At 41.8% G+C, this 27,656-nt stretch overlaps 2 protein-coding genes across 6 annotated transcripts in view; one reads left to right on the top strand and one right to left on the bottom strand.

Annotated features, from left to right (window-relative positions):
- The window catches only part of Firrm (FIGNL1 interacting regulator of recombination and mitosis), a 42,748-nt gene extending 42,230 nt beyond the window's left edge, over nt 1-518 (top strand). For both annotated transcript variants that reach the window (XM_006974757.4, XM_015993612.3), the window contains exon 24: nt 19-518. In XM_006974757.4, coding sequence (XP_006974819.3) covers nt 19-216 — 198 coding nt within the window. In that variant the 3' untranslated portion in view covers nt 217-518. The remainder of the gene's footprint in view (nt 1-18) is intronic.
- On the bottom strand, nt 342-27,656 carry Scyl3 (SCY1 like pseudokinase 3). Of its 4 annotated transcripts, none has more exons than XM_006974758.4 (14): nt 27,516-27,656; nt 23,489-23,702; nt 18,842-19,027; nt 17,001-17,114; nt 14,828-14,884; nt 13,633-13,735; nt 12,438-12,549; nt 10,042-10,119; nt 8,989-9,128; nt 7,430-7,611; nt 6,237-6,408; nt 3,515-3,676; nt 1,809-2,488; nt 342-1,007 (listed from the first exon to the last, which is right to left on the bottom strand). In XM_006974758.4, the coding sequence occupies exons 2-14, from the start codon at nt 23,651-23,653 to the stop codon at nt 948-950; spliced, it is 2,211 nt and encodes a 736-aa protein (XP_006974820.1). In that variant the 5' UTR covers nt 23,654-23,702; nt 27,516-27,656; the 3' UTR covers nt 342-947. The 4 variants fall into 4 exon arrangements, with proteins under 4 accessions (XP_006974820.1, XP_076403993.1, XP_076403992.1 ...); XM_076547878.1 differs by having other exon boundaries at nt 18,842-18,966; XM_076547877.1 differs by lacking the exon at nt 27,516-27,656 and adding an exon at nt 27,060-27,167.

Here is a 27,656-nt window from a genome sequence, read left to right as displayed (position 1 = left end):
GCTTTCCTTATTTTCCAGCCTTGTACAAAAAGAGCCCGGCAGGAGTTGCCCTTCGAAGAAGAGTATAGGTTAGCATTTCAGGCAGCAGCAGGGGCTTTGGAGACAACGGAGATGTTACTCCAGCAGGCCCCCGCTCCAGACTGGCTGGTAGTGGAACTGGAGGCACTGCAAGAAAAGATTGAGAAGCTAAAATGCTGTGTACCTGAGGGTATATGAACGGACTCTCTTAGTCGACAGAACTGGGTTTGACTGAGTCTTCATCAGCTGCCTTGCCTGGCTGTTTTGTAAATGAAATTACGAATGTAAATTATGTTTGTACATTTTCATTGCACATATAAAACTTTTATAAATGTGAAAATAATCTTTATTTGACATAGAGAACAAGATGGGGGGTATTTCTCATTGAGAACTTTGGTACAGTGTAATACAGGTAAAACAGTAACTGCCCAGGTCCAAAGGAGGGACCTTCTTTTACTCAGATGATCAACTGTAAACAAATAAATAAGCTGCTTAAAGAACCTTAGCAGTTTGAAGTTATAATTTACAGCTAGAATCTTTTTTCAGTAAGTTATTATTTCACAATAGAGCTTTTTACTCTTTTACTTTTAAAGAAATGGCACAAAATTAAGCTCACCAGCTTGAATTTTTTATTTTCTTTACTTCCAGAACTGTCCTGGAAAAAGCACTTCTTAGCTACTTTGCATGGGAACTGGCCTCGGTCAAGTGCACACAGGCTCTTCTTCCTAGAATCCGGCACTGAGCTTTCTGCCACCTAGGGCTTAGTCAGCAACTGGAGGTTGGTCTCAGCTTGAGTTGGCACAGACTGCAAAAAGAGCTTCTGGTACGGGGAACACAAGCTGCTTTGGGGTTTACATCCATGCAGCTTGCTCTGAGGTATTACTTCTTTTCTTTAGAATTATTCCTGAAGTTTAAGCTCTTCCTCATAGTCACCAGTTGTTATCTTCCCAGCTCAGCTCTTCTCCTTCTTCCCAGCCTTTTGCCTCTCCCTGCAACAGAACACACCAGCTAGCTGAGGCAAATTATATACACCAAGTATTCAAAAATAACCCATTTGTTTATAATGTCAGAAGAGACTGCTTCACAATAAGATAAAACCAAAGTTAAAGCGAGATTGCGTTGGTTGTAATGTTACACCCCATATCCAGTGGAAAGTAACTGCAGTCCAGTAAAATCGGTCAGATTCTTTTCCCAAGTCAAGGAGTTACTCATGCGCAGGCCAGGCATGGCCAAGGACAGCCATACACAAGGCACAACACAAAAGATTTAAAATGAGATTTCTTTTAAAGATTTATTTTTATTTGATGTGTATGTATTTCTATGCACCACTTGTGTGCCTGGTGCCTGTAGAGGTCAGAGAGTGAACCTCCTGAAACAGGAGTGGCAGACAGTTATGAAGCATCATGAGGGTGCTGGGAATCAAACCTGGGTACTCTAGAAGAATAGCCAGTACTGTTAACCACAGAGTCATCTCTCCAACCCCAAGATTTTAGTTTGGTAATTTGATTTTTTGAATAGTTTTGAACTAGGAACTTTGTAGATGACAATACTGTGTCATGTCAATAGGTTGGACATGCCTGAGGGCTTAGTCCTGTTTGTTCTTTTTTTTTTTTTTTTTAGCACCATGAAAATAAACCATTTCTAGGAACTGGCATTGTTGATTCTAGGTTTAATTTGATCATTTTAACCAGCTGTGTATAATACCTTCATGAGAAAACTACTTGTTTATTGTTAACTAGGACATGCAAGGAAACCCTGACTAGCACATTTGGTACAAAGAATAAACTCACCTCAGTCATTTCTGTTGCAGCAAATTTTGAGGAAAACTGCATCACTGGTGAGATGTTATCCTTGTCGGGGACCATCACTTCTGTCCTCAGTTCAGGGAAAATAAGCAAAGTACCCGAAGGCTTAATTTCTGGGATCATATCTGCAAACCAGTCCAACTCAGGATCTTGTACTGGCTTCTTTTTGACTTGTATGGTAAACTCTTCTCCTAAACCAAGTTCTGACCGAACCTTAAGTGGTCGTTCTTGGGCTCCATCTAGTGGTTTGACTTCCCCACGCTGTATATGACTGGTCTTTGAGGAAGGACTAGATTTCAAAGGCTTAGACTCCTGAGTGAGAGGAAGCAAAGCTGCAGTAGGCTTCTGCTCCCCTGAGGTAACAGACATGGCAGCAGAGGTTCCAGCCACTGTGTTTACTTCAGTACCAAAGCTAGACTCACAGTCGTCCCAGGACTCCTCTGTGTTCAGATTCGTGTGCCGGGACTCTGCTACATCACAAGGTTCTTGGGGCCGTATCTGAATAGTGGCAGTTTGGTGCTCAGGCTCCTCAGGCTCACTCCAGTCAGGCCACTCCTCGGGCTTACTACTAGAACCTGCTGGGAAGTTTCCATTGTCCTCTGAAGTGTTTTTCACATCTGAGATTCCATTCATAGGGAGTTTAATAGAATGAGAAAACTGATCACCTATGGGCATATGCAAGAATTAGTCTCATAAAATGTTAAGAGCAAGCAAATAAATAGAGGTCTAATTATTTAGAAATATCCATGCACACTAGCAAAAGTTAGGCAAACAAAGATGCCATATAAAATCTCCAAATACATGTAACTTGAAACGTAGCATGTCACAAATAACTAATCGTTAGACCTTTGACTAAATATCCAAACACTCATTGGCATAAGTCTCTGTAAATAAGTACAGATGCAGTCTTACCCTTGAAGTTGTAATTACATTTAAAAATGTGTGCTCAAGTAAGTTTTAAAAAATTATTCACTGTGGGGGTCGGTCCCCCCCACACACACACACTCTGGGTGCATGAATGCCATAGTGCAGGTATGGAGGCAAAGGACAATCATGCATTTGGTTCTACTTCATGTGGGTTCCTGAAATTGAACTTGATTATTAGCTTTTCACAAGTGCTTTTACTTCCTGAGCCATCTTCCCAGCCCATTTTATTTTTTTCAAAGATTCATTGTTAAATATGTGTTTGTCTGTGTGGGGGTATACTCTGAGTGCAGTGCCCACAGAGGCCAGAAGCATTGGATGTCCTGGAGCTGGAGTTAGAGGCCAGTGTTGGGAACCAAACTTGTGTCTCTTGCAAGAGTAATTTGTCCTTTGAACTGCTGAGCCATCTTTCCGGCCCCCAAATAAGTCTGAAACAGATTTTCTCAAATGTCATCAAAGTGCTAAGAAATCTAGGCTTACTCTGCTAACACTTCCCCAAACTTATTTACACAACATTTTTCACTATATCTTCAGAACTCATTTTTGGTACATTATGATGCAGAAGACATAAAAATACCGAAGTATCTGATAAAAAATGAATTCAAGTAATGTTAACTCATGTGGAAAGGTTAGGTATATAACCAATAGTTTGGAGAGGTAAAAAGAGAAGCATACAGGAACTCCAAATTGCACTTGATTTTCAAAATTTAAGCTTAATATTCTCAGGAACAGATCGGAGCAACGGGAAACTCAGTTAAAATTCTTACCTGTTTGTAAAAGAGTACTGTAACACTCTTCCTGTATGTGCTTCTTGCTGTTGATGGGCATGTTGCCAGAAAACAGCCATTTAGGGAATGCGTTAGAAGAGGGGTTCTCCAAGACTTGTGAGATCTGACTCTGCTGGCTGCACACAACATGCATGGGAGAACCTGAAGAAAGGGAAGGAAGCCGATAAGCTTACTGATCTAGCACTTGATTGGTGAACAGCAGTCAAGGGAAATGGGTCTCTGTAGCACTGATAAAAGAACATCAAATATTTGACCAAAACCTATTATTAAATGGGTGGCCTGTCTCTGAAGGTTTAAGACAGGTTGTATTGAGAGCCACTGGTAGCAAAAGGCCGTGGGAGTATACAGCAGATGACAACTAATGTTCAGAAGGTCAACCTATCAGAACCAAGGGAAACCACCCAGGGCATTTTGGAGTTACTGCCTTTTGAATGAATTGGCTGTTTCTTGTTGTAAACTTCTTGTGCAATAATAGCTTCCCATTACCCATGCATTTCACAAAATGTATATGTGTAATCTCATAATTACATCTCTGTCATATGGGCACATATATCTGTGGATGATCAGGAAGATGGCTTTTCATTTAGCTGTCTAATTTTGATATATGGAAAATACACTAGGATATGCTTCATAGCCAGATCCATTGTCCCATGAAACTGTAGACCCTTAAAGCTTGCTTTGTTCCTTCTGCTCGGACTAACACAGAAAATAATAATTGCTCTGCAGTCTAACACAAACTGCATGCATTTAGCTCATTTTTACATCAGAGCAAGTTCAAACTATACTAAAGGCCTTTGTAAATACATCATAAGTTTAAAACTTTACAAGGTCAGAGTTGCAGGTGTCTCACCAAGGATACTAACAAAAACACCCTAAGAAAAGCCTGCCAATTCTTCACTTGCCAAGTCTGCTGATAAAAAGCTATGTCTCAGAGTTTGTTGCATTGGGCATTGCGCCCCCTCCTGAGACCTTGGAACCTTGCATTACCATGGTAATGGCTCTGCTCCTCATCTATTCTAGGAATGTGCTATGACCTTGAGGGTTTTGAAACTTCTCAGGATTGCAAGGAGTCTCCTGTTAGGGAAGGGAAGGATGAGAGGGGAAAAGACACTGTAGACTTAGACAACAAAGAGAGAACAGCAAAGAGATCAGAGAATTAACTTAGAACAATAAAGTGAATGGACTGAAAGAGCGTGGTGTATGCAGATTCATTTGATATCCTTCAGATTAGAATCCCCGCTGCTTTTAAGCATCTTCCCGACTCTAGGAGAAATCTCCTCAGGGCAGGTACCCAGGGGGCATTTGATAAGACTGGGTCCACTGAATTTGTGGTGATAGGACAGAACTATGAAGCATTACATAGATAAAATCTTTAGGAAACCTTGGTAAGTTACAGTCCTTAAAATCTAAGACCTAGATTCTAACTTCCTTTTAAGAATAAAAGACTAGTAAGAGTACAAGTCGAACAAACAATATTAATGACTTAATACCACAAAACTACATATTGAAAATAATTAAAATAACTTATGCTATGGATATTTGACCTTGAGTGAGGAAAGTAGCTGTCTTTAACAGTTTACCAGAAAGCTTATATTCAAGACTGGATATTGATCAGAAAGATTTAGTAAAATTACAGCTGAATATTTCCCCTACCTTAAAGCTAGGGTAAGGGGAGTCAACTGTCATTATAAGGCTTCAGCTCTCTATAGCACCTCTCTCTTCTTCACCCTCAGCCCTCAGGGCCTAGCACTACAAGCCAAAGAACTGCATGAGAGAGACCAGAATTTTGTAATGAAATCATGGTCATATTCAAGGTCATACAAAGTAGCAAAAAGGCAATGACATTGTTGATACAAAATTCTCGTTCTACCTCCCACATAGAGTACAGTGGGAACAAACCAAAATCAGAGATTTCCTGAAGTACGCAAAAACAGCTTTTACCCAAAGTCCAACAAAGTCAAAAGAACTTAAGTATTAAAAAGAACAACAGGGCTGGAGGGATGGCTCAGAAGTTAAGAGCACTGGCTGCTCTCCCAGAGGTCCTGAGTTCAATTCCTAGCAACCACATGGTGGCTCACAACCATCTGTAGTGAGATCTGGTGCCCTCTTCTGGCCTGCAGCGATACATGCAGGCAGAGCACTGTACATAATAAATAAATTTAAAAAGAACAACAGTCTTTAATAGTCCCGACTAAAATTCAAATATACCCTCTGACCCACATAGTCTCCTGAGACTATCTTATAGCAGTGGAACCCCACATAAGAAAGATGCATGTGTAAGGGTATTTATGGTACTACAGTTTATACACTGGTCAAAAATCTAGCAGTGGATACAACAGCTATGACTATAAATAATTGAATTGGATTCAGGGAAATATTAGGTGTAAAAGTGAGGTAGGTTTTTATGTATTGGCCTGGAAACACATCTTTAATATGCAATACATGAAAATAAGCTTTAGACTTGTGCACAGCATCATTAAATATAATCTTATAAAAAACACATATGTTAAGTATGTAAAAAAAAATCTGTGTCCCTTTGTGGGCTTACAAAAAAAGGATTCTTACTGAACCATTAAAGGTCACTTTGTACCCACTATGAGGAATTTGAAAAGGGAAACATAACTTTCCTCGTGTTTCTTGACCTCAACATAAAACCTGTATCATCATCATAAAAACCTAATAAAATAATGTTTAATCTTACCTTCAGGGGAAAGGTCACTAGTTTTGGTAAAACTTGGAGCAGTGCGCTTAAAGATCTTGGTTCTTTCTCCTCCCACAACCACTTCTGGTCCAAGCAGAGATACCAGCACCGCCAGGCTACGAAGAGTAATTGCCACAATGGAATTGCTGGTATCACGAAGGCCCAGTAATACCTAGGAGCAGAACTGGTGATGAGTATAGAGAACCACTATCTTTCTTTCCTGGAAAGGAGCAACTGGTCTGCAGCCATAATACTTCTTTAAATGAATGATATTTTCCAGAACATTTCTAAGTCAGCAGTTTTCCAACTAACTATGGGAAAGAAATAATACTTTGCCCTCCCAATATATCATGGCTTGCCACCCCTACCTCCCGACTTCTAAATAGCCAAATTATGAACCAGCCCCAGAGCAAAGGCTCCATGAAAATGGGTGTGGACTGCCTGAAACAGCTGCCCAACAACATACACTGAGTACTGCTTCTGGGAGTTTCAAGGCTTGTATGCAGGCCCTTGGAAGCAGCTGCACCTAGACTTCACACTTTAGGTCTCCAGAGCTCCTGATAAATTTTTGTTATTTTGATCCATGCCACTGTGATAATTTCTTTTGAGATGGTTTCTCTGTGTAACAGCCATAGCTGTCCTGGAACTTGGTCTGTACACTAGGCTAGCCTTGAACTCTGAGATCTGCATGCCACTGCCTCCTGAGTGCTGGGATTAAAGGTGTGCACTACCACACCCAGCTCTGATAATTTATGGCATAAAAAATGATTACAAACCTTGGTTGAGCAAATCCTAACATTTCCTATGGTGGGTAAACAGGTTGAAAATCACTGATAACAATCTCATGTTCTCTCCTTGGCGATTACCATAATGTAATTTTCATTCCACAAACGCTAGTGAAGGGCCATGGGTCTGCTTAGGCTTGTTTTTTGTCTTGTCATTCATCTATCTCCAAGATGAGTAAACAGGATCATAGTTGCTCACAGATTAAGACTAAACATCTATGTTAGTTAATTTGCCAAGAAGACTGGAGTGAAAATACAATTTCACCCCTTTATATTCTAGCAACTTTGAAACTCAGCTGCTGTCTCAAAGCTTTGTGAGCGTTATCTGAAAACCTTGTCCCTCCTTCATTCCCTGAAGTGGCAGTACTCTGTGCACTCTCATCCTCCCACTGCCAGCTTGGTCCTGACCTGTGGCAAGATGACTTTCTTCAGCTGTTCCTGGGTGAAGTGCTCCACGTAGGCTTCGATGTGGGACAGTAACACCATCCTCACATGCTCCTCATGGACCTCGAACAGCTGGAGAAGCACAGGGATCACCCGTGACTGGAACAGTGCTGGCGAGAGCAAGCAAGGAGTCTCTCCTGCATTCTCTACCCCAAATCAGAGGGCACAGACAACAGTCATTCAGTGAAAAGGGTGAAGAACATAATTTGTCAGCTGAGTCCAGATTTTTACACACATCTTATGGATTTGTCTACAATTGTAAGCCCCGAGCTAAAGAAATGTGGATTCAAAATGACTTGAAGGCTTTACTGTCTCAAGTGCTCTCTGCATCCTGTCTGTCCCTGGTTAGTGGGTCAAGTATGATCTTTAAAGAGCACTGAGGTGATTCATGGGTTCTCCCTCAAATCCACAGTGAGGATGGAAAACTATAAGGGAAACTTCAAAACTAAAGTAAATATATTCAATCCAGAGATAAAGTGCAAGTCTAAACTGAAATAACTACCCATAGTATCCGTTAGAATGGCACCATTTAAGAAAATGAACTCTGGGGGCGGGTAGAAGAGATGGCTCTTTGGTTAAGAACAATGGCGATTGCAGAGGACCCAGGTTCAGGTCCCAGGACTCATGGTGGCTTATCAACCATTCCTAACTGCAGTTTCAGGGGATCCAGTGCCCTCTTGTGTCTTCCATGGGGACCAGGCATGCATGTAAGGCACATGCATACATGTATGTAAAACACTCATACACATAAAACTAAATTTAAAAAAATTAATTAAGAAAATGAATTCTTGGGGCTGGAGAGATGGCTCAGCGGTTAAGAGCACTGGCTGTTGTTCTGCCAGAGGTCCTGAGTTCAATTCCCAGCAACCACATGGTGGCTCACAACCATCTGTAATGAGATCTGGTGCCCTCTTCTGGCCTGTAAGCATGCATGTAGGCAGAACACTGTAGACATAATAAATAAATAAATAAATCTTTAAAAAAGAAAATGAATTCTTAAAGCAGGACCCAGCCTAACTCTAAATTCTTTAGTATATTAAAAATACATTCTCTAATCTGATGTGTTACCATCTAAAGACTATCATCTTATAAATCTTATAATGTTTCAAAAACCCACAGTTCCAAGAAATAAAGTGACCTTGGAGATTTTTAACCTTTTTACTAAAAATACAACATGGGTTGCTTTCAGTAACTTAGGAAGCACAGGCCTAAGGATCACTGAAAAGATAACCTGAAAACCTATGCCTTAACCCATTAAAAGTTCATATATGCACCACACTGCATTTGTGTGTGTGTGTGTGTGTGTGTGTGTGTGCAGTAAATATGACTCCAGGAAGATGTAAAATGTTCCATATTTACCCATGGGCTTTAGTACCTGAGTTGGAATTCAAGCTGTCATATTAGGGAGGAGTAGCTGTTCTGTGCCAACATTAACTTTAGAATACTGCAATGTTACCCCACTCAAAAAATGGACTAATAATTGCCAAACTCCTTAATAACAAATAACACTAGAAAAAATTCACCTTTTTTAGGGCCAAGGAGATAGGGAAGGAAACTCTTAACCGCCACTGGCTCAGCAAACACCAACTGGTTAAGCAAGAGAGGCACCAATCTTGAAGCTATTAATTCTTCTGACAAGCAGCTCACTCTGTCCAGCAGAAATCTGAGGACAGACGAAGAAGAGATGCTGTTGGCCTCCAATCTGGTGACGTGTCCTCTGTTCTCTGCTAGATGTGCTAATCACCTGACTTGATGGTGTTCTGCTAGCCATCTGCTGCTTCTGTCTAACTGCTACCAGCGGTTTGCTCTTTGACTTTTGCCTGTTACATGCTTAGTGTTAATACATGGCCTTCCGTGGCCACTGCTCTACCATCCTCCTCCTCCTCTCCCACCCACTTGCTCAGTCTCCAGCTTTCCTGCAATTGTAAGTGCTCCCTCCACTCCCTACAGGTTCTTTCCTCAGCCTATAAACCTCCCAGCTTTATCTTTTATATCTTTCTTATCTCGGTGTCTCCTTCACTGGTCTATCAATGCTCTTACATCACCTTCTTACCTGTTGACGAACCACTATATACTAACCAACACAAGCCTCATGTGACCTAAGTCTGCCTCCAAACAGAATGATCAGTAAAGAGAGCTCTAGCTATCCCATGGTTAGGTTACCTTCACTCCCTCCGTGGCTTCAAGGCAAGAAGTCCACTACCTACAATACTCTGCCTTGCTATTTGAGGGCCACCTCTTACCTGTCCTTGTTTTGGAGTCTGCCCTCCAGCAAGATTCCAGTGCTTGCCACTTGCTACACCAATCACAGCGGGTCTTACCTTTGTGTGTTCACTCCTGCTGTTTCTCTAACGACCTCCCTCCCAGCAAAGCAAGATTCCCACCCATCTTTACATTTCAGTTACCAGTCTAGCTATGGCTGCATTACCAGTTCAGTCCATCCCAGGCACAGTGGAAAATATGACATGTAGGAAAGTTTAATAACCACTGTGAAGTCAGAAGTCTGTCATCCCTGGATCACTGACATGCTCACATAGGTTTAATTCAAGTTAGTGAAGTTTTTTTTCTGAACTTACTTGAAAAATTCAGTTTTTTCATCTTCACTCTTTAATGTCAAGCTTCTCAAGAAATTCACAACTTCTAGAAAATCATTTCTAAATGCAATGCAATAAAATAAAATGGCAGGACAATAGATTAAAGGCATGTTAAGTACTGAAGCCATTATCTCAGACCATAGCACCATTTTCAATGAAGAAATGTTCTCTGTGTCATACGCCACACTCAAAGTAGCTTATGAGATAAATACAATGGGACAAACCTATAAGAGCCTAATATCTTAATAATTCCGAAAACACCTGCCAGAGGATATAAATGGAAATGCACATGCTAGTGTACTTTAGGCTTCAATAGTGACCATACTTTTCCAAATTTTTCACTTAACAGGACACTGGTAAATGGATTATCCTGGAAGAAACAGGGTAGCCATTTCAAAGAAGCTGCTGATTCCCAAGTCTCTCCCTTGGTGAAGTGAAAACACCTAGGAAATGGAATTTCTGTAGGAGTCATAGGTATTTTCTTATTTTTCTGAGTTTTGCACTCAGGCAAGGTCAGTTTCTGAGGAGTCCACAGACAGTCCCAAACCTGTAAACTGTTCTGTTCCAAGAGAGCATGGCTCACATCCTACCATGTGGAAGGTACTGCATGGCAGTTAAGCACACAAGCTTGGCAGCCTTCATGGCATGCACAGGTACCACTCTATTCCTATGTTAATACCTCCATGTGACCCTTGGACAACTCATTAGGGCACTGACTTCCATGACATCCTCTGTATAAAAATCCACGTGACTATTAACTGCGCCAAAATTTAATTTCCATTAGCCTTGTGTTGACCAATAGCTTTAATGAAAACTATCTGTTAACACAAACTTTTCCATGGTGCATGAAGTAAAACACAGTGGAAAATACACAAGAAACTCAAAAAAACCACTTTGTACTACATAAGCTATTTTTCTGCTTTTTTAGAATGTTTTGTATCACATGCTGTTTCAGGATGGTACCCAATGCTATAGCATACCAGCAAGATGTGCTCCAATGAGTTTTTCTGCAATTATGGTATAATACTACATCTTTACATCTGTTTACATTCACTGCATGAATGATAGCATATATGGTCTATAAATGTATGAGTATGTGTTCATAAACTTTAACTTCTTATAAGGGACTTGTGTACTTGTCATGGACCCAAATGATAAATAGAGTATCTACATTTATATGTTCATCACACGTGTTTCTTCCTTTGATATTTCTAGGCTATGAAATTTGTCTGTTTCAGTTTTCTAAACCTTAAAGATCCATGTCAAATCTGAGTGGATCTGTGCCCTCCAACCCCATGTCATTCAGGAGTCAGCAGTCTCTTTCCACTCCTCTGCTACAGAGCACAGGGACAAGTGTCTTGCATCGAATGGAACTGCCTCAGCTGCCTCAGTGATGGATGCTGGCCTGCTTCATCCTGTTGCCACTGGCACATTTACTCCTCATGCCACAGTGTGATGTGTGAGTGTGGGTTGGAGTACTCTTTGATTTTTTTTCTTCCCTCTATACTATTTCACATTTCTTAAAGAACTTGTATTACACACAGCGGTAACAATTTACTACAATGAATTATCTTTGTAGAGATTTTTATATCATGAGAAATATAGTATTTCTAAGCATCATCTACAAACACAAGAAAATACATGTTTATAATAATAATTGTAAGATTTGTAAATGTAAATGTATACAATTATATTTTCAATTTAAGAAATAAATGGAGGGTGAACTGCTACACTGGAAAAGTTCAAAATATTTTCTCAGAAACATAAATGGCAACTCTACTCCTGAGAACTATAGGCAGGCACAAATTCAATGTCAACCCCAACATGGGCCTCTCCAGAGGTGGCTTGTCGTGTGGAGCACAACCATCCTTTGCTGGGCTTCCCTCCAAGCTCTCGAAGTACAAACACAGAAAGATAGTTTGTCTACGAAACATCAGGTGAGCTCTGCTAATGAAGTTCACAAACATGGAACTACCGTGGGCACAAGGTGTGTGGTCACAGAAATGAAGGACATAGAATTAAAATTAACCTTGAAGGTTTAATACCATCTGTGAACCCAGGGAAGTATTTCCACTGTGCCCTGCCTTCCTTCTAACTGACCTCTCCATGTTCTGGAACAGAGGAAAGTCTACTGCCAGAAGTAACACAAATGTGCCCCTTCCCAACACACACCACTAATGCAGTGACAGCACACGGGGAGGCCATGTTTATCTACAACTGGAAACTACTTCACACAGATTCATTTCTTTAGAATCAAAATCCCTATGAATCTGGATGTAATTCCTTCATGACAACTAAGAATTCCTAAAACTTTCTGTGATAGGAACCTGAGAGGCAACCAATTTTTCTCTCTCCAGCACGTCACATGATGCCCTCACCTGAAGAAATCATGGGACAGTAAGGTACTGAGCGCTGGCCGACACTTTGGCATGGGATTCAGCAGAGCTGAGTGCAAGGTCTGTAGGAAGCTGGAGAGAACATCCGCTGAAACTGAAATCCAGAGCTACAGTTAGTTCCAGTGCCTTCTCCCTCTTTCCGGGCCTCTCTAGCTGGAGTCTGATGAGAGCAAAAACCAACCTGTAAAAGCCCAAGCACACAAAGCCCCGGCTGTTGCTACATGACTTCTGTCGTGTAGGCCAGACTCCTGGGCAGGTATACAGCAGCACTGTCCTGCCGGCAGGGTCAACACTGCCTCAGGTGCCTCCCTTCTACTGCCTCCCGTTTCCTGAATCCACCTCTGATCCAAAGAGATGTTTCAAAAGGGTTTGGAGGTCTTTCCTGGGTAGGTCCTTCTCAACAGAGCCGACCGAATGCCTATATTTTCAATTCTTCTACACACCTGCCACCATTATAGGCGCATGGGAGAGTAGTTAGTTCAAAACAGACCAACAATGCCGTAGAACCTTCGGCTTTAATTCTCTAACATTTGGGATCCTGGTAGAAGCTACACTGGCACTGCTGAAGTGTCAGCAGAGTAAGACAGGCCACTGAAGGATCTAATGTGGCACACACCTCAGTAACCTTCACGGGTGCAGAACTAATGTCCCAGAGTCCATCCCAGAAGAGTGACACAGGCTGCCAAGCATGCAATTAGAGAACACAGAAGGGAGCAGAGAGCTGTCTTTACATAGCCTGGGCTTTAAGAGGGTATGCAAGAAAAATACTAAGTAAATAAATTATAGTAGGAAAAAAAGTAATGACGTTGGAAGAATAAAGAAAGTTTAAGCCTAGTTTTGGAATGAATTTAACAGCAACACTGGAGTCTTACTCTACTATTCAGGCTATTACATCTCAGTTACTAAGGGCATTTATTTCCACAAGCTAACTCAATAATGAACTCAGAAGAGAATCACACATGACGGGGACAGCCACTGTTCAAAGTGCTTCCTACTTCAAATTCCTTTTTATTAACCCCAAGCTTTCCCTCTTCCTGCTGCTCCTATTTGTCCTATGTAAACTGTGCTAAGCAGCAGGTTCCCCACCATACTAAAGGTAGTCCTTGGATTTCCACAGAGCGGGTGGGGATGCCTTTCCTACTTAATCTGTGCATGCGGCAGTACAGCTCCAACTCACCCTGCTCATTCAAGATGGGGAGCAAGCTGTCCACCAAAGTTCCGAAGGAATAGGCATCCCGGGCATGTCCATGGGACTCTGGAAGGGCTTCAAATTCTGGAGACTAAATGCAGTAAGACTATTAGAATGAGAGGATCTACTTTCTAAGCTGTCTCCAATGCTCTCCCATGTTTGCATTTATTATACTCAAATCTAACTTCATGGTACCATACTCCACAGGCTTTAAGTATGTGACAAATTGTCAAATACTTAAATTAAGTATGTGACAAATTGGTACAACTGTATGTCAATTAAAAAGGTAGATCTCTCTCAAAAATGGAAAAATTCTGAACTATTATGAAATAATAGGTCTCTCTCAAATATGGAAAAACTTTGAAATATTAGTTGATGGAACTTATCAAAGATTTAAAAATATCATATATGAACAAAAAGAAAATGCTTATCTCTGGCTTTCTGAAATGTGTCTGACTATAACCCAGAGTAAAAAATACTAAATATAATCCAATAGGTATACACATACAATGAAAACAAAAGTTCATAAAACAGTCTTGTTTTCTTATAATCTGGCATGCCCAGTGATATTTTCAACTTTTTCAAAATGCTGATCAACTGACTTAAAATCCATAAATCATCAGTTTTAAAGACCCCTAGTCTACGCATATAAAACAGATTTGGCTAACTCTAAGATTGCAAATTTAGGTCTCTTAAGCTTACAGTCAGGCTTTGCATTTCCCTTAGAACCCATTAACAATGTCTCTGGAGGTTAGTGCTTAATTTAGGGCTTGTAAAAAATTGTGTAAGGAGCTCATCTTTCTAGATTTACTAGTAAATGGCCCTTTCCTTCCCATGATCTTAACTATCACTCTTCTACATGCCTAGCTAGTGACTAGCTAGGAAAGGATGAAATCACTGCTTCCTCCATAATCAAAGTATCCAGCAAAGGACAGTGACTTAATGAAATAAATACGATGCTCTTGCCACACTGGGGTATTTCCATCTTTATACAAACAAAAACCATAAGCTGTGATATTCCTAACTGATAGTAAAATTAAGCTCGGGCATTTTCAAGGTCAGAAGCATCGTGAGGCATCCATAGTTTAGTGAAGACAGGGCAGAGGAAATGGCAGGGGTTTGTTTTATGCTCTGTTGCACAGCAGAGTCTGAGTTCGAGTCGCACAAAGGGGCCTTTACTCACCATCTCCTCAGGAGGAATAGATGCTGGGTCTCTTACTGCCTGGATACTTCGGAGAAACTAGACAGAAACCAAGAAAAAGAACTCATAACGTATTTGGTAAATTAATCTTAGTTCAACCTAAAAAAGAAATAAGCAGTGGAAGCAGGAGCCATGAAACCTTTAAATCAATGCCACACATCCGATACACAGACTTAAAACCTTCCTGATTCAATGTGAATATGGCCCCAGCACAGCATGAGGCTTAGGAAGAATAAACGCCAGCTGCTCTTCTGGTGTCAGAAGCGCCTGGAACTACCTATTTCCCGCAGACAGAGTAACTGAAAGGTGTTTTGGTGAGATGTGGCTCAAGCCTGTAGTGCCTACTAGTAAGGAAGCTGAAGCAGGAAGGTTACTTCAGCCTGTAAGTTCAAGACCTGCCTGGATGACATAGATAGAGGCTGTTAAAAAAAAAAAAAAAAAAAAAAAAAAAAAAGAGCAAGCAAGCTACCATCAGCACATGACAAAAATTTACCACATATCACTAATAATGGGACTCTTAAGTTTTGCTGTCACAAGACATAAAAGCTGAGGCTCCTATGGGCTGTACAGATAAAAACAACACCCACCGAATAGGCATACCTATTCACCTATTCAAAGATTATTTATGAAAAGTTTACATATCCAAAATGCCATTTAAGGCATAAGGACTATGAAATGACGCAATAGATCTCCTGTCTCAAACCAGTGCTTACAGCCTGGAGAGAAGCTAACAGCTCTAACAGCTGAGTGCCATGAAGCCCACAGGAGCGATTAATTCTCTCGAGAGGGAAGGCTTCAGAGATGGACTTAGGTTCGACCTGAAGTGTTTCCATTTTCCAGGAGGCCAATGAGAAGGCAGAAGGTGGTCCAGCAGCAGAACCACAGCGGAGAAGACAGGGAAGCAGCAGGCCTGCTCGTGTAAGCAGCAGCTCAGGAGCAGGGACTGTGGGTGCTAACGGAGCTGAGAAAGGGTGGACAGGTATTGTGAAGAGCTGTGTATGCCATGGCAAGGAATTTATGCTGTGGACTGCACAGAAGAAAGTATGCAACAGAGACAGAAATAATGAGAGAATATTTACAGAACTGGCAGCATCAGAACAGAGTACCATTCATGAAGGTCTAAGTGTAGAAACAGCCCAAGAAGACAGACAGAACCAACTCATCAAAGAGAGAGCAGTTAAGGGTGCTTCCCTGATCTTCCAGGGGACCTGAGGCCAGTTCCCAGCACTCATTAAGTGACTCACAACTGCTATAATTTCAGGTACAGGGGATCTGACAGCCTCTTCTGGCCTTCCTGGGCTTGTGCACAGATGTAGAACGAACACAAATACACATGCACACGCACGCACACACCCTACCTTGAAAAAAAAGCCAATACGCCGGGCATTGGTGGCACATGCCTTTAATCCCAGCACTCGGGAGGCAGAACCAGGCGGATCTCTGTGAGTTGGAAGCCAGCCTGGACCACAGAGTGAGTTCCAGGGAAGGCGCAAAGCTACACAGAGAAACCCTGTCTCAAGAAAAAAAAAAAAGGCCAATACTTCAACAGAGACATTATGACATTATTTTCGAAAAAGTGAGTCAGAAACAACATGCAAAAGGTGAAAAGAAACCAAACAGTGAGAAGAGCAGTTTGTCAAACAGGAGGGAAATGTACAGGAAGTTCCACAGCAGCAACAACTCGGCCCACAATTCCAGACAATCCAGTGTTCTGACACTGGGCAACTGAGACAATGTGCAGTGAGGACTTCTGGCCTCCTAACAACAGACAGGTGCTATTCCAGGAGACAGAAAGAGTACGTCACTCAACTGCTGGGATAGAAGAGACATATGAAGCTGACCTCAGCATTGAGCATAAGTCTAAGGAAGCGCAAAGTACTTATAGGGAACGGAGAGGCGGGCAACTGGCTTCAATGTTGAATAAACCGTTTACCTCCATCTCAGGCTCCTTACCTACTGAATGAGAAGGGACTACATGAACCTCAGAACTTCTTTGAGGAATAAACACTACAATTTTCTGAACATGAGCATTAACAGAAAGTTCAAGTCTTCAAATCTAGACTCCTAACAGTGAAGGAGAGTGCCCAGGTAATATAATCCCATCTCACGCCACCATTATATCCTCTGTGAGGAAGAGGGCTGCCAGTTCGCTCACCTCTGGTGTGGCCTGAGCAACTTTGCACACTGTTTCCATGCCTCCAAGCTTCCAGTGCCCATCTTCACTCACAAAAACAGATGATAAGCAGACATTGTTGTGTGTCAGATGTCCCTGGGAAAGAGACAAACGGAACAGGAAGAAGACTGACACCCCAAACCTGAAGGTTTTAAACAATTAAATACTAGTCACCACATGCAGGTCAATGGGGTCTTTGGCACCTGCAGCCTAACGAATGGAGCTGGGCTTAAATGAACAAACCAGATGCAGCTGGAGGGAAGGCCCCGGCTAGCTCCCTGGCCGGCAGGAAGGTCAGGAAGACAGGAAAGACAGCGCACAGACAGCGCACAGACAGCAGTACTCCCATTCTTGGGAGTCAGGAGCCTCACGTGTCCTTAAACACACACAAGTCTCCACGGCCTGGATCACTTGCTTCCAATTCCTTAAACAAAGAGCGATGGCCCCTGCAGGTTCTGTCACTTCCCCCCAAAGTCTTTCTTGCTTATCGTCTGTCAGGAACCCAGACTGCTTCACCTGGAAGCTGGGCAGTCAGTACATTAACAAAATTCCTCCAGAAGAGGAGGAAATGGAAAGACAAGGACGACCAGAAAAATTCCCAATCACAGAAGAATCAAGTTTAAAACTATATATATATATATATATATATATATATATATATATATATATATATATAAAATAGTATAACTTCAATAAAAATGAGGAAGGGAGAAAATGAGAACAGGGCTTGAGTAGTTAAATTTCTTTTCCAAACCAGGAATCATTCATTCCAGGACACAAAAAATACACTAAATATTCCAATCACATGATCCAATGTGTATGCATTTTATACAGAAGACTCATATATAGTAAAGGAAGATTTTTAACAGAATGTATGATATGCTTCCATTGGGGGGAAATAAGAGAATAAACATAGAATATATGCTTGATACACACACAAAATTTCTCTAGAATAAAGCACTGAGCACCACAGCTGCCTCTGGAGGACGATTAGATCCGAAGATGAGACAGAGGTTTAACTTGCCCTCTCATCCTGTTGCTTTCCTATTACTGATAAATTTTCTTCAACAAAAAAGACTCCTCCCCAATGAAGCAGTAAGAATTCTTGCTGCCATGTGAACCTCAACAGCCTTTGAAATTCTAAGAAATTCTAAACTGCACATGGCATTGGAAAGCCTGTCTCCCCCTGACAGCAAGAGCTTTAGACACTAAGATGAGCCTGGTGCTGAGTGTAGCTTGTGTTGCTGCTGTCCCATCTCTGCAGACTGCCAAAGACCTACGCTTCAGAATGTAAACACCACAAACAGCAGCTCAGAGCAGTGACAACAGACAGACATAAGGAGGCGCAGAACCAACATCCCAACCAGACATCACCAAAGGCAAGCTTACTGGCTACAACACCTTCTTTACAGGGCTGTCTCTTTATTGGATTCACCCACCCAAATGGAAACACCATTTCTTCCTAAGAAGCGGTTCTTTCTTTCTCTGAAATCTAAAGTGGAGTAGAACTTCTGGAAACCAACAGGAGCCTTGGTCTACAGCAACACTACTGGCAGACCTTTCTCTTACCCAATGCTGACTGCAGCTCTATTTAGATAAAGACTTACCTAAAACAAGAGGAAGACAGCCAACTGAAAGGAAACTGTATAAACAACTGCTGAGGGACAGAGAACCAGTGGCTGATCCCACAAACTCTCTGTAGGATCTCTTGTTCCTTCCACTTTCTGTCTCAGTTTCTCTCTGACCCGGTCTCTAAGGACCACCACTCAGGGGGTCACTTCAGTCCCCCTCAATCCTGTGAGGGAGACTCTCAAACCACTTACTCTGTCATGAAGGAAGATAAGAGCCAGCAATATGTCATAGATTCCAGCACAGACTTCTGCAGGAGACAGGGTTTCCAACGCCACTTCCAAAGGCTGCACTCTCTCAGTGACGAGATGAATGCCATCTGCTTCCACAGTACAAGATAAAAACCTTAGCAAGCAAGGGTGACGAAGGGTCTTTAAGTGCTTTAAAATACAAATAGAAGAGTTGATGAAGTTAATGACTCGAACTAGATTAATTAGTTTCACACACACTGTAATAAAAGGCATGCTTTTATTGACAGTTCCTTCTACCTCCCCATGTTCCCCCAAAATTCAAGGACAAAAAAAGGATCTATAACCTGTTCTACCTTATCAACTTACCAATATTTAAGTAACTACAGAGACTTCCTATTCCCTTTTAAGTCTCCCGAGCTCTCACGCCTTCCAACTATCATTGCCATGAATTTGGAATGAAAGCCAGAAGCGACCCAAGAACTCTGCAGGCATCAGATTAGGGAGCAGTGAAAGCAACACCGAGGATGAAGCGGTCCCTCTTCTTAGGACGAACTACACATCAACAGCAGGCCTCAGCTGGGAAGCAGTGGAGTAAGGGTACCAAAACTTCACCCCAAATCTTGTAATCTTTCAGGCTAGAATCGGAAAGGAGCCTAGGAAGGGCAGAGTATGAGGACGCTGTCCCAGAGGGTAGCGAGCTGGGGAAGGAAAGGCCTAATTTTCTGTGAAGCCACAAATCCTCAAACTCTAGAATCAGTAAGCAGGCATAGCGAAAGACCTAAGCAGGAGGTCAAAGGTTCAAGGAGGAAAGGAAGTTTGAACTGCTATTCCTGGGAATTTGAGGTCTGAACCTAAGGAAGATTAACTGCCTCCGAAATCGAGCCTGAAGAGAGCTTTGTTAGAGAGCTGGTGGCAGAATTGATGATCTCTGCCACACAACATTAAAATATCCAAAAGGGAATCCAAAATCTATTCAGCCTGAGAATGTGTCCAATTTTAATGGGAAATTACTGGAAATTAAAAACTCAAAGTATGGATTCATTAACTGTATGAATATGATGTGAAGCTATTAACCAATTCAAGGAATAGAACGTTTGTTTGTTTTAATGATCAGCACCAGAGGAACCTGTGAAATGATAACAAAAGGTCCAATGCAGGTAATGAAGTTCCCCAAAAGGGGAAATAGGGGCATAAAGAAAGCATAATTACTAAAAATACAAACTGGGCCCAAATCTCCAAAACACAAATTTAAGAACTTTAGTTAACACAGAATGGGATCAACATTTTAGGTTTAAAGGACATATGGCTTCTGGGGCCAGATTTTAAAAGTCCCTTTAAATACATAAAACATTCTTAGCTTATCCTGGCCTGAACATTTGCTGACCCTGTCACTGGGATATATCTTCTTATTAAACATTTTCTTTTCTTAACTTTTTACCTATTTATCAAATATCAAATCCTTTTAAAATATTTCAACATTTTAAAAACTTTTATTATCTGAAAAGTGATTGCCATGCTTTTTTTCAGTTACATGTTTCAACAACAAAAATGCCTATAGTTATATGTGCACCTACATTTAACACATATCAAGTATAGAAAACAACATCCAGGCATGGTGGCACATGCCTTTAATCAGCACTCGGGAGGCCACCTGGTCTACATAGTGAATCACAGGGCAGCCAGGGTTACACACTAAACACCAAAATATTAAAAGATAAGAATGAGTTTAAGTAGCCAGTCCCACTTTTCCCGCTTAAACAAAATGAATTATGATGGAGAAGCCTCTGGTTTCATGTTTAGAAACCCCCAATATAAAATATCCCCCTTCGCCCTCATTGTCCTTAGCAACAGACAATATACATGAATGGATGACAAGTATAAGTCCATTTTGCTTGAATTTGTTAAAATTACAGTGGTTCTTCCCTTTTTGGTTTTGAAAAACGAACTGAGATTGGAACTAGCACTCAGAGGCAGACGAGAGGAAAGCAACTGGAAACTTGAGTCCAAATAAGGAGGATGACTGCTTGCTAACTGAGTGTTATGACAACCACTACCGCTGGGTCTGTTCTAGCCGTATTAGCTCTGGATTTTCTATTCCTAGTACATGCTTCATATGATGGAAAGTTTAACTTGACTCTGCTGGCTGAGTATGGTGGTACACTATAACCCAGCACTGTGGAGGCAGACAGACAGACAGGGTCAGTGTATGGTGGTACACTATAACCCAGCACTGTGGAGACAGACAGACAGACAGGGTCAGTGTATGGTGGTACACTATAACCCAGCACTGTGGGTTGTTGTTGTTTGTTTGTTTGTTTTTTGAGACAGGGTTTCTCTGTGTAGCTTTGTGCCTTTCCTGGAAATCACTTGGTAGCCCAGGCTGGCCTTGAACTCACAGAGATTCTCCTGGCTCTGCCTCTCGAGTGCTGGGATTAAAGGCGCGTGCCACCACCACCCGGCTAAAGTTAACATGTTATATGCCATATATTTCTTAAGTACCATGACCAGTTCTTCAGACTCCAAGACTCCCTGATAATTCCAACTCCTTAGCCTTTTGTTGTCGTCTCAACTTCTTACTGTGGGGCTGAAGAAACAAGTGAGGACTACCTGCAAGGTCTCAGCCAGGGGATCTGAAGGTTGGGAAAACTCTTTATCTAAGCTTTAAAATTCTTAACAACACAAAAATCTTCATCACCAAGAGAAGATCTTTGATATTTTTTCTTATAAAAAATTTATGAGCTGTGTTATTTTTACTTCGGGGTCCATATGCTACAAAAGGTAGGAATTAAAAACTCTTAATAGTCTCAAGAACAGGAGGAACTAGAAAGATTATAAGCGTAGTGCCTCACTGGTTATAGTCACTCTAAGTTATAAAACACAACACACACACAGTCTAACAGATGAAAGTAAATGAAAACGTTAAATGCATGTAAGAGTAAAGTATGATGTCCCATCTTTTGCAAAATCACAATAGGAATTATTAACAATATCTAGATGGGGCGGAAAAGAGACAAAAATACGATTTTTACCCAGCATGTACCACTCCCAGAGCACAAGTTTGAGTGCGCGCGCACACTCACGCACTCACGCGCACGCGCGCACGCACATACACACATACACACACACACACACACACTAAAAAATGTACTGAGTAGATTGTTTCACATGTCCTTTTCCTTAGGAACCATTTAAGTGTCAATTTTGTGTTTAATCAAAGATATGACATCAAGTAACTAATTAGTGTGAGCAATGAAATATCAATATTACTAACATAATCTTTTATAGCCATTAAAGAAATAAACCATTTAAAGAGCTTGTGAAATGTTCTACACCTATTGACTTTTGAAAAGGAATTCTTAGTGATACAGACTATGATTCAAACAAAACAGCTATCAGTTCAAACTTAAAACTTCCCATTTCCACTACAGAAACACTGAAGAGTTAGTTCATGAACACAACTGTAGTATTCTCTCTAGAAACTCCTTGAAGATGCTCTGAATTAAAAAAATATGCAAAAGTTAGTTATCCATAGAACTACCAGCACACGGTGCTGCTTTTCTTTAAGAAAAGTGGTTATTTTACTGAATACTGTTCCAAGATGGGATCATTCTTTCTTTTTCTGTGGTATTTTTCCTTTTCTCTTTTACTATTTATTTATTTATTTATTTATTTATTTATTTATTTATTTATTTATTTATTTATTTTTGGTGTGTGTGTGTGTGTGTGTGTGCTGAGGCTAGATCCATATGCTAACCATGTCATGGAAGTACTACATGACTGAGCTATACCACCAGCCTGAGCATCATTTCTTATGTCAGTGTCCCCTGACACTGAGTCAATAGCAAACTGACTGCAATGATGCTCTCAACCAAGGGTGGCAGTGACCAGGGGCCAAAAGGGACTTTCTTACTGGGGCAAAAATGGACGCCTCCAGAAGTCTACGACCCTGTAAGGTCTCTCACCAAGAACCAAAGGCAGGATAAACATTCTTTCTGTGGCATCCGATCTAACACACAAATTAAAAATGTTGGGACAAGGGCTGGAGAGATGGCTAGCGGTTATGAGCACTTGGCTGCTCTTGCAGAGGACTCAGGTGTGATTCCCAGACCTCACCTGACACCTAGCCCTAACCCTAACAGTTCCAAGGGATCTGATGCCCTCTTCTGACCTCCCTGGCTACCCAGTGAATGCACATGGCCCATAGACATACATGCAGACAAATCGTTCATATACAAAAAATAAAAATAAAATATTTTGTAAAATGCTGTGACAGTACAGTGTTTCAGGGCAAGAAAGATAATATAAAATTCCTAAAGTGCTTTATTTTCAAGCACATCAGCACACTAATTAAAATACCAATGATCAGCATTTTTGTTAAACTAGATGAATCCCATCTCTTTGATCGGCCATATGAAATCACCTGCCTACCTTTCTCATTAAAAGCATTGTGATAGAAACCATCACAATGAGTTTGGTGAAGCTCTTTGGCTGTAGGGACGGTATGTTAGAAACAGAACAACTGTTTTTATGAAACACTGAGTAATAAAGTACCACCGCTTGGGACCGTATCTCCCTGGACCTTTATGAAGTTCATCTGAGAGGAGGAAACCGGGACTTAGAAAGCCCTGTGAAGACAACCCATCACAGTACCTTGGCGGCTTTGTTAACCTTGTCTTCGTTCTCTCTCTTATATACGAACACTGAGGCGCATTTTCCATCTTGCAGTATGGCGGGATAAACAGCAAGTCCAGAGGGCAAGGTAAATGGCGATTCTCTCAGTGTATAGCTCTTTAAAGCACTGTTCTCTGATCCCATCCCTCTTGCAGTGAATCAGTACTGAAGTTCCTCCTCAAATCAAACAGATCTAAAACAAGCAGAAAACAAGTTAAAACATCCCACATCTATCTGCAATATAAGCAGGCTGGCTATCCGCTTAGCCCCAAGTGTCCATTCAAACTTACTCATTCCTGCAGTGCTAACAACTGCATCTGATGACACAAACGGTCAATGAAAAGCAAGTTATCAGGAGTGCTTGTTAATTAACAACTAACAACGCCAGAGAAAATGTGTGCTGCCAAATAGTCACACGTACTTCCTTCCCGAACCCAATCACACACAAATTTCTATAAAGGCTTGTAAAACTTTTTATTAAAAATAAGTAGGCTTAGACAGTGGTGGTGGCTCACACCTTTAATCTCAATATTGAGAGGCAGAGTCATGTGGGTATCTGAGTTCAAGGCCAGCCTGGTCTACAAAGTCAGTTCTAGGACAGCCAGGGCTACACAGAGAGAGAGACCCTGTCTCGAACCTCCCACCCCCCAAAAAGTAGTGTTTATATAAATATAAACCTAATAATCATGACACAAATCTCTCAAATTTTCCTTCCATGTGGATGAAGAGCCACAGAATAATTTTGTTATTCTATGTAACGATGCTTAAAATACAAGCTTATTATAGAATTTAAAATGTGTACAGATGCACACAAAATGTACTAGCACAAAAAGCTACAGAAAATTAGCTTTTCAGAATCTCAGAATGTCTGCAGGTAAGAACTAATTTTGCTCTTCAGCTCTTAAGATGCACTGAGCTCTTTCATACATACTTTATCTTTCTTAGGCCCAGGGATTATTGAGGAAGAGAGGGTTTGTAAAAGCCAGAGGAACAGGAAGTTTGCTGTGAGATTGTATCTCCTAGAAAGTCAAAGAGACGATTCCATCCAGTCTCCTTAACATGGCTGCCTAAGTAAGAACCAAACAATGAGGACACCAATGGACATACTAACACGGAAGAGTGAAAGCTCACACAACCTCAATGCTAGCCAAAGATCTACAGGCAACTGGGGAATGCTGAGAACCAGAGACTCGTTCTTCCAAAGGGAAGGGTTCCCAACTGGTTATCCAATACCACCTGGTCAACCTGAGATCATATATATACAGGTAACATTGTACAGACTGAGCAGGTTGTAGTTACGTACTTATTTATTTATTACAATGTGTACACACTGTAACAAATAAAGAGACCATGAATTTGAGAGAACAATGGGGACTGGAATGATTGGGAAGGGTTGGAGGGAGGAAAGGGAAAGAGGAGAATGATATAATTAAGGTATAATTTCAAAATATAAAAATAAAAATAGAACAGAAGTGACACTAAAAACAATACTAAAATATCCAACAGCCTCAATTATAAGAAACACCCACTTTTTTTGGTTTTTCGAGACAGGGTTTCTCTGTAGTTTTGGTGCCTGTCCTGGATCTCACTCTGTAGCCCAGGCTGGCCTCAAACTCACAGAAATCCGCCTGGCTCTGCCTTCCGAGTGCTGGGATTAAAGGTGTGCTCCACCACTGCCTGACTAAGAAGCACCCACTTTTTACTGGGACAACAGATGAAAACAATTCATTCGGGGAAATGGAGAAATGCAGCTCTACTCATCGGGGATGCAGTAGTGCCTGCTCAGAGAGAGAGCCTTCCTCCTGCTTCCTGGCCAGTTAATGGCTTGTTTCAGGTCAAAGAGCAGTCAACTCACAGACTACCTTCAGTATCCGGAACCGGCACGGGGGCAGACCACTGTCTCCTCCATGAATTTGAACTAGGCAAGGCTTTTCTCTATCACTAGTAGCACATCTGAAGCGGGGCATCAGGAGGTGGAACTGGGACACCAGGAGGTGGAGCTGGTGCTATGGTAAGGCCACTGGGAGCAAAAACTTGGTGGGCACCAGAAGTCAGCGGTCAGTGGGATAACAAGCTCAGGTTGGGGAATGGCTTTTTTATGGGAGCATACCAGCATCCCCACCTCAGACCTGTCTCAGGCCTGGAGGATGGACAGCTAGTTTCCAATGCAGCTTTTTCACTGACTAACCCTCTGAGAGTGTGCAGCTTTCCTGACTGGCTCGAATGGGACCACGTTCTTTGAAACCAACTGACATTTCTCCTCTAAGCCCTGCTTAAAACAGCGGGGAGACCATAGGCATCAGTTAAGGAAGGGTTACTATGAAAAGCATGTGAAGCTGGCCTGCATTCTTGGTTCACTACAAAATAAAACTTTTCAGTATCAACAAACAATAAAGGAAAAACAGAACAATGAACGACAAGCAGATGAGTATCTTCCTGCCAGGAAACTACTGAGTTTCACCGTTAGTCCTGAAGGGATACTATGCTCACCAAGATTCATGAGCTGTGCTATTGGAGGCAAGGACAATAGACATTTACTCATTTCCAATAGTAAAACAGGTCCTTGTTGGAATACTGGGCCTCAGAATATCTATTAACCTTTAATTCAATATTATAAATACAAACAGATGATAACTAATAACTTCAGATTTACAAAAATATTAGATACTAAAACTGGTCATTTCTCATAGCAGTATACTGCCTAGGACCCTAAGAAAAATCACTTTTAAAAAGGGATGACTCAATTTCTATTGAAGAGAATGGAATGCCTTGTACTTCTGTTGTTTTGAAAGATTGGTGATGCTGAGATATGTCTGCTGACACCATCGAATGTGAGACTGATCAAAGAGCAGAGTTTATGCCCAATGCAGCAGGGAAGAGGTACTGATGATTGGGTCTGAGAACACTCTAAAGTGGTCATTGATTCTTCCCACAACTGTATGTAAGAGGCAGGACGCTACTGACATAAAACAGTGTTTTTAAAACTGAGAACCGAACTGAAAGGAACTTACTGAAATGCAAGACGTAAATAACACTCCGAGCTCCAAATACTCTTCCTTGTTTGAGGAGTAAGGAGGGAAATGTGAAACAGTGCCAGGTAGATTTGAAATGGAAAGTCACACGAAGATAGAAAAGGATAGATATTCCAATATAGCACAAACATGTTAAAGAATACACTTCTACTTTCCACAATGAAAAGCTGAGTTGACAGTCTCCTCCGATGTGAATATACACCATAGCTGTCTTAAAAAATAAAATAAAAAATATTTACCTATTTTCCTCCAACCCTTTTTCAGGTGAAGCTTCAGAAGAGGCCACCTGTAGTTAGGAAGCACCCTTGCCTAGATCACTGGACAACTTCTTGACTCAACCATAAAACCTGTGTCCTCGAGAGAAATATGTCCCTGTTGGTTCTTCTCCCAACAATTAGTAGAGATTTTCTTGGCTCCAGCTCCCTTAACTTCAAAGTGCCAAAGCTTATGACTTGCCCCAAGAGTCCTAAGGATATACCTTTTGGGCTGACACTTAGCTACTGGGTGATAAACGTTACCAGCAGCCCAGGGGTTTGATGTGTTTCAGCCATGTGTATTCCCGGTCAAGAACTCAACGCCACAGTGCTAACTGACAAGCAAAACATCATGTCGTCTCCATGGATTAAAAGTAGTCCGTCTGACCTCAGCTCAGGATACACACCAATACCTCAAACCAGCGGTCACTGTGATCCCAAAAGTCAGCAAAAAACGACTTTGGGAGATCATGTGTTATCTTTATTCCACGCATGAAGCCGCTGGGGGCCTGGCGCTGTCTGGGACCCTGCACCGCGCGACCTTCCTGCTAGACTCCAGGCCTCGGCCGTGACGGCGGGGGTCCCCCGAGAAGCCCGAGAGAGAGGGGGGCACCCCGATCAAACCCGAGCAGCGCTCCACGGGCCGCCCCAGCTCTCCCCGCCAGCGGCGACCCCGCTCCCGCCCTGCCCCGCCGCCCCGGCCGCTCGGCTCCCGGTTACCTGCGGGCGGCGGGAGCAGGCTGGCGGCTGGCTCCGACACGCAGGCCTAGGCCCCTCCACCCACAGTCTCCCGAGGACCGGGCTCAGACCGCACGAGAAGGGCCCGGAAACGGGTCAACAGACCGGTCTTCAGTTCCTCCG

The sequence above is a fragment of the Peromyscus maniculatus genome, chromosome 11 (assembly GCF_049852395.1).
Source record: "Peromyscus maniculatus bairdii isolate BWxNUB_F1_BW_parent chromosome 11, HU_Pman_BW_mat_3.1, whole genome shotgun sequence".
Classification (NCBI taxonomy): Eukaryota; Metazoa; Chordata; class Mammalia; order Rodentia; family Cricetidae; genus Peromyscus; species Peromyscus maniculatus.
The sequence above is the reverse complement of the archived record's forward strand: the minus strand, read 5'-3'. Positions and strand labels throughout refer to the sequence as shown.